The 10,353-nt window shown below is 32.3% G+C and overlaps 1 protein-coding gene across 1 annotated transcript; it reads right to left on the bottom strand.

Annotated features, from left to right (window-relative positions):
• Positions 1–4,058: 4,058 nt before the first annotated feature.
• Positions 4,059–7,846, bottom strand: LOC11416271 (high mobility group B protein 15). Its single transcript, XM_003620961.1, has 6 exons — positions 7,674–7,846; positions 7,393–7,471; positions 6,279–6,441; positions 6,060–6,185; positions 5,054–5,418; positions 4,059–4,466 (listed from the first exon to the last, which is right to left on the bottom strand). The coding sequence occupies exons 1-6, from the start codon at positions 7,844–7,846 to the stop codon at positions 4,059–4,061; spliced, it is 1,314 nt and encodes a 437-aa protein (XP_003621009.1).
• Between the last annotated feature and the right edge of the window lie 2,507 nt (positions 7,847–10,353).

The raw sequence follows: 10,353 nt of genomic DNA, 5'->3' as shown, positions 1-10,353 counted from the left end.
ACTAATAGTAAAATGAGGAACATGTATGCATGTAAGAAACTATCAGTTACAAATCTGATAACAGTTTGCTTATTTATTGATGTTAACCAATTAACTATCAATCCTCCAAAATAAAAAGATAACTTGAAAGTCATTCATTATTTACTTAGCAATGAAGTGGAATTTACAAAGATGAAAAACATGATTTAGAAATAGTCGCATAATTCGCAATTCATGTTGGTCAGTAGTATTGGTCCGCGGTACACAACATGAGAAGAGTTCGATACGTATGGTATAGGCGTAAAGAGCTTCGGTACACGCCAGTTCGTGGTACTGGTACTACCTATATTAAATATAGTAAGATATCAATACTTTTTTAAGAAAAAGAGTATTGTTTTTACTACTTTTTTTTTTACAAAACTTAATTTATTAATAGGGTTAATAGTGTTTTACCCCCTGTAATATAGGCCATTTTCAGTTTTCCTCCTTGTAAAATATTTCTTTTGAATTTCATCCTTGTAATTTAAAGATTTTTTGGTTTTGGACCTTCAATGAAAATTTCACCCCTTGTAATTTGAGCAAATTTAGGTTTACCCCCTTGTAATTTGAGGAAATTTTAGTTTACCCACTTGTTAATTTGAGCAAATTTCAATTTACCCCCTGTCATATCTTCGATTTTGTACAGTCAAAATTCATGAAGGTCCAAAACAAAAAATCTTCAAGTTACAAGGACGAAATCTAAAAAGAATATTTTATAGGGGGTAAAACCGGAAATGACCTATATTACAGGGGGCTAAAACACTATTAACCCTTATTAATATCATTAATTATTTACTTCCCAATGTGAGTCTTTCTCTTTCTCCAAGCTTTTTTCCTACATAATTTATTTGCTCCACACCTACTTGTCTCGGTTCGTCGGTTTCCATGAATTAGAGGGAAATTTGTAAGAACCAATTCACAAAATACCACAAACCGGTATGCATGTACCAATTCCCGATTTGCGCTCAGCATGTCAAGAGAATTATGTGACTAGTTAGAATGAAGTGACAAGAGCTCTATATATTCACAAATTCGTGCTCTAGTGTCTAACACTACACACATAGTGACCATTTTATATTAACTTCACTTAAATGGAAACATATTTGACTGAAAATAATTACTTTTATAAAAAAAAAATTGATTACTTTTATCAATTAAAGAGTCAAATCTCATTTGCATTCAAAAAAGAGAGTCAAATCTCATAAATTTTATGACAGATTTCATTATTAATTTTAATGAATAAATTTCTTTTCATTTTTTTAGTGAAAATAGATTATTATTTTTATTTTTTGATATAAAAATATAGATTATAAGAAGAGTTTAATTTATATAAATTGTACTCTGCTTTCTATATAATTTTGCTTAACCCCTAAAAAAAATTGTTTAAAAAAAAAACTTACAAGAATAAGGAAAAAAAAACCTAGCATTAATTAAACCCCTAGTATCACAATCGTGTTCTGTTTTCTTTCAACACTCTTCAATCCATTGACTACCGATTCAAATCTTGTTTCTTTTGTTTCTTGCATCACAAGAAAATGTCTTCTTCTTCTTCTTCATCTCCTTGTCCTTCTCATGATCATGAACCAAAAAACAATGATGTTTATCATCGCTCCCTTCAACATTCTGGATACCCTTCTTTCCGTTTCCTTGATTATTCAAACCCTATTCAGAATGAACTCAAAAACCCATCTTCAACAACTAATGATGCTGGAAAACAACAGAACAACGTGAAGAAGATCGTATGGTTTTTTTCTTATTCTGTTCTTGGTAATCATAAGGATGTTGAAAAACAGAACAAACATACATACTCATGTGATGTTTGCAACAAGGTTTTTACTTCTAACAAAGCATTGCATAGACATAAGATATGTCACGCTCAAGAGAGTGTTATTCACCCACAAACTGCATCACAATCTTCCTTTGAACAGAGCCATATTGATTGTTCAAAGTACTTGCCGCCAATATCCTACAAAACCAAGAAACGGCAGCGGCGCAGGAGAAGAAGATATATGAATACTGATGACGATGTGATTGCTGCTGAAACTTTGTTGCATATATCTCGTGGAGGTTATGGCACTAAAAGGCAAAAACTTTCTTGCAATATGATGGATGATGATGAGAAGAAGAAGAAGGAACAAGGTGTGTTGCTAACAAGTGGTGATATTGATGAAACATTGAAAGATAATTGCCACAATGAAAAGAAGTTGGCGTTGAGGTTCAAAATTCCTAAAGGTAAGATTTTTCAAACATCACAAGATTGCAAGGAACCTCCTACCTCTAATCATGGTATTGAAGAGAAGATGATTAATGAAGGTGTTACTGAATTAGGGCCAAAAGTTGTGAAGAATTTTGATTTGAACGAGCTTCCAAGTGATGACTTTGAAGATGAAACTAATTAGTGTCTCTTTCTTTTATAGCTTTTTTTTGTGACGAATTGAATTAAGGTCAAGAGTTGTCATGAATTATCTTCCAAGTGATGATTTTGAAGATGAAACCAACAGTGTCTATTTTTTTTATAGTTTTCTTATGAAGAATGATATTATGATTTTTGTGTGGGATGGATGGATATCCTTGATGCAATCATGTAATTTTCCTTATTAGGAATTTGTTTAGTTATAATATTTCACTTATTTTCATTGCTTATTTCTTGTGTCATTCTTTTGCTATAAGTATATGCCTTATGCGTCTATTGACGTTGTTGTCTTTTGAGAACTTGGATGTAGTTTAGTTATGCCTCCACATGAATCAATTAGCTATTGAGTCTAAACATAATAAAAGCTTGAGTAGAGAAATTGGATTGCATATTTAAGAACAGATACTGAATTTTGGAACCTCAAGTCTCTCTCCGGTAAGATCTATCTTGAATCAAGAACCACATAAAGCTTTTGCTAATATCAGAAATATAGACAATACACATCTTGTTAGCAGTACTTCTGCTAAGTGGATGATTTTGGTAATTGATAAAGTATATTGTAACCATCCTTGTGTTTATATTGTTGAATAGCAGAATTATTCTCTAGTGGAGTGAAACTCTGCACAGAAGAAAGCTTGCTTTTTTCACCATACTCACATTCTTTGGTTGAAGAGCGAACAGTGGACTTGGTATTTTGCCAAACTGAGCAATGTGAGCTATAACTATTTTTGTTTGGAGCTTTGAGTTGTGGAATCTAAAATAGAATTCAAACACTTGCATTTTTTATCATGTATTTTTCTGCTTGAAAAGATTTGAGGTGTGAGTAATTTAAACTTGTTTAGATTTCTACATCATATTTCTGATACTTTCCCGTTTGTAATCTGTTAAGTGGTTTTGATGATTAATAATTAACATGGCCCTGATATTGTTAGTGCAGTTGAATTTTTCTTCCTTCCATCTGTTAATTGAATTGGTTTGAGAAGCTAAAAGAGAGAAATTAGTGTGAATAGCATGAGATCTTTGTTTGATAGCATCATTGGTCCTTGACTATCTTTAAGCAAACACTCAAGATTGCACTTATGACTGTTAAGTATTAAGTGCAATCTTATTTAATTTTGGATCCTTATTTAAAACTTTTAATGGATCAGTAAGGGTACAGTAATAGGACACCTGGACCGAGTACAATAGTAGAAGTTACATTCAAAACCAACAGGCAGAATGAGAATCAATTAGTTACTAGTTAGTGACGTGGACGGCAATTCCCGGTGATTCTGTTTGGGACTTTAGAGGGGACGGGAGAATCGGCTTTGTGTCTTTCTTTATTGTATCTCAACTTTATACTCTTCTCTTTTGTAGTAGTATAGAGAAATGTGAAGCTTTAAATGAGAAAATAACCACAAAAAAAAATGTTTGAGTTCATTGAATGTTAAAATTGTTATGGTATGAATAAGTCTCTACTCGTCTTTGACAACACTATTTTATAAACCATGACTAGTGATTAGATTTGAAATATGTTCTCTGGTCATTATTAATGATCACAAAAGAAATATTTGGCTTCATTAATTGCAAGACATTTGAATGCTACATCAACATTGACATCTAAAACAAAAAAGAAAAATTGTCTACACTAAAGTAAGGATAACATGTTTTGGCTCTCATTCATCTTTTGAGTCTGTTGAATTCCTCCGGCATTCACTTCTCCCTCACAATGGCTAAGAACTTCAATAACTCCCTCCTTAGTTGCCTTGTCTGAATCAACAAAAGCTTCAGAATCCACTCTTGCTCCACCGGAAGAAGCATCCATGTTGATATCATCTGCAACATAATCACTTTCACCAGAACTACTCTCCTCGGGAGTCTGACAAGAATCGTGCATTTTTATGTCAACGTCCACCAAAGCTGAATCTCCTTCCGGAAACCGTTGTTGCAGTGGCCCCGCGTTGTCGGTTACAATGCTCGTCTTCATTTTATCGCGATAATCCTCCATTTCTGCTTGGTACCTTTCTTTATCCTTAATAGCCTTTTCTTGATAAACCTTAATGTCAGTGAAACTCAGCATATTAATAACATGACTAGGAACTGAAGTATGACATGATTGTCTGTAGAACCTATGAGGCACACAAACACCTGACACAATACTCACACTGACACGTACATACCAATAATAATTTAAGAAAATTGAAGTAATTAAATGTAACCACATGTATTTGTATTGTGTCAGACACTATGACTATTCAAGGTTCAGACCTGAGCTGAACCGTTACAACAATTTGGCTATACAAAATTGAACCAAACCGTCAATGGTTTGGCCCGATTCAAAATTGAACTTGTATAAATGTTCTACGCACCGGCTTTTGATAATTAGGATTGCTGAAAAGAAACCAGAAAGCTAACCAAATCGTTAAAAAATAACCAAAAACCAATTTGAATTGTTAAACCGAACCAAACTGGTTTAGTTCGGTTCATGAACTGTCACTTAATGTTCGGTTTGATTTAACGGTTTGCTTTGGTATTTGGTTTTTTTAAAACTCCTATCGAACACGTCTTCGATATAAAGTGTCAATGTTACATACTATAGTACACTCAAACAAGTAATAATATTTAAACATATAAATCACTTACTGTTTTCTCAGACTCTTTTAAGTTGTTCCAAAGTTCGCCAATCATTCTACTAATATCCTTGTCCATGGTTTGGTTTAGTAGCTTTAGTCTTGCATGCTGCTCAGCAAAGAAGAAATTGTAACCACTTCTGTTGGGTTTTGGATGAGCAGGATCTCTCCTTTTTATTTCTGACTTCTTCCTCCTCCGACGGCGGCGTTGGACGCCCAATGCAGCAGATGCAATATTGTTATTATTAATCTTAATGCTTTGTGGAGACTCATATAGTACACCTTTGAGTGTCTCTGAACCTACTGAAACTGAAACTAGATATCCACTTTCAAATTTTCCATCAATAACTCCAGCAAGTGAAGATCCAGAAGAAGACACTGCATAACAAACACCACTACTTGTTATTGTTAACTAATCAATGATTTATATATGCATGACTTGGCTTAGTAGCTTTATTTATTTCCACAGGAAATGAGATTGAAAAACTAAAGGCATGAAAACTATATGACACTAGACCAAATATATTCAACCAGATTGATTATATAACTCGGTTGGAGTAAGCAGTGACTTTGGTTCCTAAATGTGTGGGGCGGTTTCTCAATAGTCTCCGAATGTATTGAAAATTAAAAAACGAAAGATATTTTTTAGCACCAAAGTGAGTAACAAAATGTACTTTCGGCGATATTTTTTGTATAAATTCATGGTCAATAGAGACAACACTTGACACATTCAAGGATCAAAGTAACTGTCTACTTAATCTTTGGTGGTAGCATTATGTGTCTGCTTGTTTCATCATGTTTGTGGCACTTCTATGTCTACTTTTAATGTCCAATATGACTAGGTGTATGTGTGGATTGACAGGATCTCGATGAGCCACCACAACAAAGTCATGATGCCGCCATGATTTAGCCGAAGCCTAAGGTTCTTAAGCTCATATATACATATATATACACTCTAAAAAAATTCCTTCTCTTCTTTTTGGTGAGAAAATACTTTTTATTTAAGCTGAAGAAGTGACCTTGAGGCAATTCGGAAGCATTAACCCCTGACTTCTGAAAGTCAACTGGATGTGTTCCTGGAGAAGGCTGCAAAAACTGTGTTATTGAAGCTGGAACTGACATGGTTGATTGATTCTGCAAAGCATCTGAAAAAGTGCAATTGCAATTTTTACATTAGAGCATGATGAACTAACAAAAAATTCATGTTCAAATAAACAATTTCGTTTAAATGCACAAACCAGAAGATGCAGGGGTCCACCGTTTGGATCTAAAATAGTAGATTTGCTCATAGTGATAAAGTAATGAAGAATAGTATTTTCTGAGCACAAAGGAAGCATTTGTTGCTGTTGATGGAAAACTGAAAGCTGCAGTTACTTCTTTCCATCTTCTCTCTTTCATAAGCTGTAACACAAATTGCTATAAAGATAAGGATATTATGCAATCACCAAAAATTATATATGTAATTCTTTCCGATCTTTGTACAAATCAATAGGGATGATTAATATGATATAAACTTTCATCTATGAAAACAAGTTTAGGCGATTTGAATCCTATAGACTCATCAGGGTCAGGGCAAGCCTCGAGGCTCAATGAACTACTGAGTGCTGACAAAGGTACTTAAATATTATTCACCAACGATGTCTTTACGCTAACAGCGAGAGTTGAACTCACGCCTTTGCGGGGCATATGACTCAATTCCTTACTAGTTGGACCAATCTTCGTTGACTGATATAATTTTTCAATCCAACATCGAATTTTCTAAAATATATATCGTCTATGAAATTATTGAGCGTTGTAATACTACTCAAGTATTACACTGTTGTAACTTGTAATTTGACCGCTCTTTATATATCTATGTTGCTTCACTGATAAGTTATCTCCCATACAAAGTTTTGTTCACGACTCAATTCAATTTATGGACTTTATCAACCTGATTAAATATTAACAACATCAAATAGGAAATTATACTCCATGTCCTTGAAATAAAATGAACATGTTTTATTAGGAAAATTTCTTATACTAGTTGGCAAAATCACAAGCATTAAAATAGTGGCAAGCTATAGACAAACACTACAAAATATCTTAATTGTATTTCACAAATTGCAAATTTCCAATCTGTTGAGTGTATTTAGTGTGTTTTTTAGATTATTTATGTTTTAGAAAAACTTGTAAACAAAATGTCCAAGTTAAAGCTTTCGGCTGAAAAACCTCTTTCATGAACATATTTATTTGCTCAAACTTGGACACAATCTATGGAATTTCAAGATCAACATTTCAACTTGTATTTTTCATGAAGATTGAAGAAATGTTGATCTTGACAAAACAACATTCACAAAATAGTTGACATCTTACCTTCTCAATCCCTCCACGAGAAGTCACTTCAATGAAGAGTCTACACAAATCTAGTTCTTTTCCTCCAATAATGGGAACCCTGAAACAAAATTTCAGTTATACATGAAGTATTTTCCAAATCCTCAAAGCTTATATCAATGACAACAATATGTTAGTGTCGTTTCGGTGTCTTACATAAGACATTGACACGTATCGAACACCATACATGGCTTACAATTGAAGTTATATCATTGTGAAATTCAGAAAATAAACTAAGAAGTGCAAAGAGATAAAGAACTTACATGAACTTAGTACCCATAGAAGCATGAAGCTTCTCCAATGTAAGCATAAAGAGCTTGGGATTTGCCACAACATCATCATATTTTGCAAGAGGTTCAGGATATGAATGAGACATAGGAGCTACCACTTTCATAGGGAATTCATTGTTGTTGAAAAAACATGATGTTGATGCCATCAATTAAAACCTCCTACCTTTCAAACAAATTTGATGTTTTAGAAACCAAAAAACAATATAGGTATATGAAAATTCAAATCATAATTAGTGTTGCACTTGTGATGAATAAAGAAGAAATGTGAATGAAAATATAAATTAGTATTTGCTATGTTCATTATTTTTGTTTTAAATGATGTTTTGTTATTTATTTTTGTACCAATGATTAATTATTGATGATAAAAAGAGATAATGCATATACAAGGAAGGAACAAATATGGAGAAATATAAAGAAGCAGCAATGTCAAAGAAACGGTTATTGTTTTAGAATGAGCTTAAATGAATATGAATAATATAATAGTAATATGGAAAAATAAACTTACCAAATAGTAACTGAGAATTGAGAATTGATGTGTATAATGCAAAATGTTATGTTATTAAGATAAAGAAGAAGCTTAAGAATAAACTTATTTTCTCTCTGTATTTTCTTAATAAGGGTTAGGAATGAATGAATGGTGAAGAAACTTAAACTAATGGATTATAGTTTTATAATATGCATTTTTCTCATAAAGACATTTTTGTCCTTACTAAATTAGAAATTCGATGGGTGAAATATGATGATTTTTGACCTTAATTAGAAGAGAGACAAAAGTGGCACAAAGATGTTTCAATTGATAATTTATGATATACATGTTTTTTATCATTATCACTATATATAAAATGTAATTAGTAAATTTGACCAAAAAAAAAACTAATTAGTAAATTTACAATAAATAAGAAGAAAATATAGATGTGAAGAAGTTAGGAATAGCAAAAATAACGTTTCTTATTGACTTTCCGTTTGAAACGGACCAATGCATGGTTATGAAAGTAATCAAATTCAAAATCAAAATAAAAGGATAAGAATAAAAGTTGCAAAAAAGAAACAAAGAAATAGATGATAGAGATATATTTGGGTGCCGTAACAATATGCATTGTATTAAGTTTTATTTGAATTAGTCTAAACCATACCCTTTTCTCGCCTTGCCTTTTAATTCCCTTTCTTTTTTTATTCTCTTTCATATAGTATTTTTTTTCTAAGGATCTCATTCATATATCTTGACATCTCATATTGCATTTGCTTGACATAATTTCTTATGATATTGACTAATTTAAGTGTTACACATGACAATACAATTTTTTTAAACATAAAAAGATGCAAATGAGAAAGAATAGTTGAATTGATTTATGTGTTATAATTAGATTGGTCAATATCAGTGACGTTCCCTTCATAATAGTAACTGCCATCTTGATAAAAAAAATAAATATGATGGTATATTAAAATTATAATGTTATTCAATTTTTATTAAAAAGAAACGATATTTGTTGAATGTATATTTTGATTATGGAAAATCAACAACGTAATCCTTACTTAGTACATCATTTAGATCATCTAAGTCTTGTTATAATGCCTCGTATGTTTGTTGCACTTGGTGTCAAGAACAAAATTTGTTTCATCGGCGGTACCAAACATATTAGAATAAAATGTTTACACTCCTAAAAAAAAAAATAGCGCAGGCCTTAATTTTCTTTCTCTAGGTTTTCTCTTCTGGTTTCTTCATTGGGGTGGTTTTGGGTCAATTTTTGACCTGAAATCATCCCTTTTCATCTTTTTCTCTCTATTTCAATCTAAATAAATGACTTTCACATAGATCTAGATTTTTTTCTTTGTGATTTCATCATCTAAGTGTGGTGGTTTGTTGTTCGTTGTCTTGTGCAGCGTTGTTTGCTTTCTCGTCTTCTTACAGTGTTCATTTTATTCCTATTGAAAGATCGATTATTCAATCAAAGATTTGGACGTTAACGTTGCAGATCCGGAGGCCATGAATATTCCGGTGACTTTAATTTTATCATATATTTTTGTAGGCATTATGCTGTTATATGCTATTAACTTGGATGTTGTGAGTTTGTTCGCAGATTCATCCTTTACGTTTTTAGCGGTGTTGAATGATGTAATCTCTCGATTTGAATGAATGAATATCTTTTTATTTTTGGCAAAAAAAAAAAAAAAGCACAGTTTTTATCCCACATCCTAGCGTTATAGAGTAGCTTATCACTACTTGACATCTTTGAAAAATGGTTCCTTCAAGAAAAAATCTTTGAAAAATGGTACAAATCAAGACAAGAATATTCAGACATCCTTTAAGACAGCGTTATACTTGCGATGGATGAATATGAGGAGGGGTGCAGTGCAGTACTAGATTTAGAGAAATATCGCAACAATAATATACTACCTTTAAAATTTAAGGCAACAGTAGTTAACTACCGCCAAATTGAAACCAATACTAGTCAACTATAGTGGGAGAAAAGTGTATTTTCCATGTGTTTTTAAGAAAAAGCACATGTTAGAAAAACAATTTTCTTGTAGGTTTTAATAAACTTTACATTGGGCCAAAGAATGAATACTCAAACATTAAAATTTTGCTCTCCACCCTGCACATTTTGCTCGCACCCGGCAGCCGTTTCAAATTTACCCTTGCGCTAGTTAACTA

Source organism: Medicago truncatula, chromosome 7, assembly GCF_003473485.1.
Source record: "Medicago truncatula cultivar Jemalong A17 chromosome 7, MtrunA17r5.0-ANR, whole genome shotgun sequence".
NCBI lineage: Eukaryota > Viridiplantae > Streptophyta > Magnoliopsida > Fabales > Fabaceae > Medicago > Medicago truncatula.
Note: the sequence above shows the minus strand (reverse complement) of the source record. Positions and strands in the feature narration are given on the sequence as shown.

What these genes read in the sequence shown, in the direction of transcription:
- LOC11416271 (XM_003620961.1), bottom strand. Translation starts at nt 7,846, where the DNA reads ATGGCATCAACATCATGTTTTTTCAACAACAATGAATTCCCTATGAAA. An exon ending in GTGGACCCCTGCATCTTCTG is followed by an intron (nt 6,186 to 6,278) that starts GTTTGTGCATTT and finishes GCACTTTTTCAG; the next exon opens with ATGCTTTGCAGAATCAATCA. An exon ending in TGCTTCCGAATTGCCTCAAG is followed by an intron (nt 5,419 to 6,059) that starts GTCACTTCTTCA and finishes TTTGTTATGCAG; the next exon opens with TGTCTTCTTCTGGATCTTCA.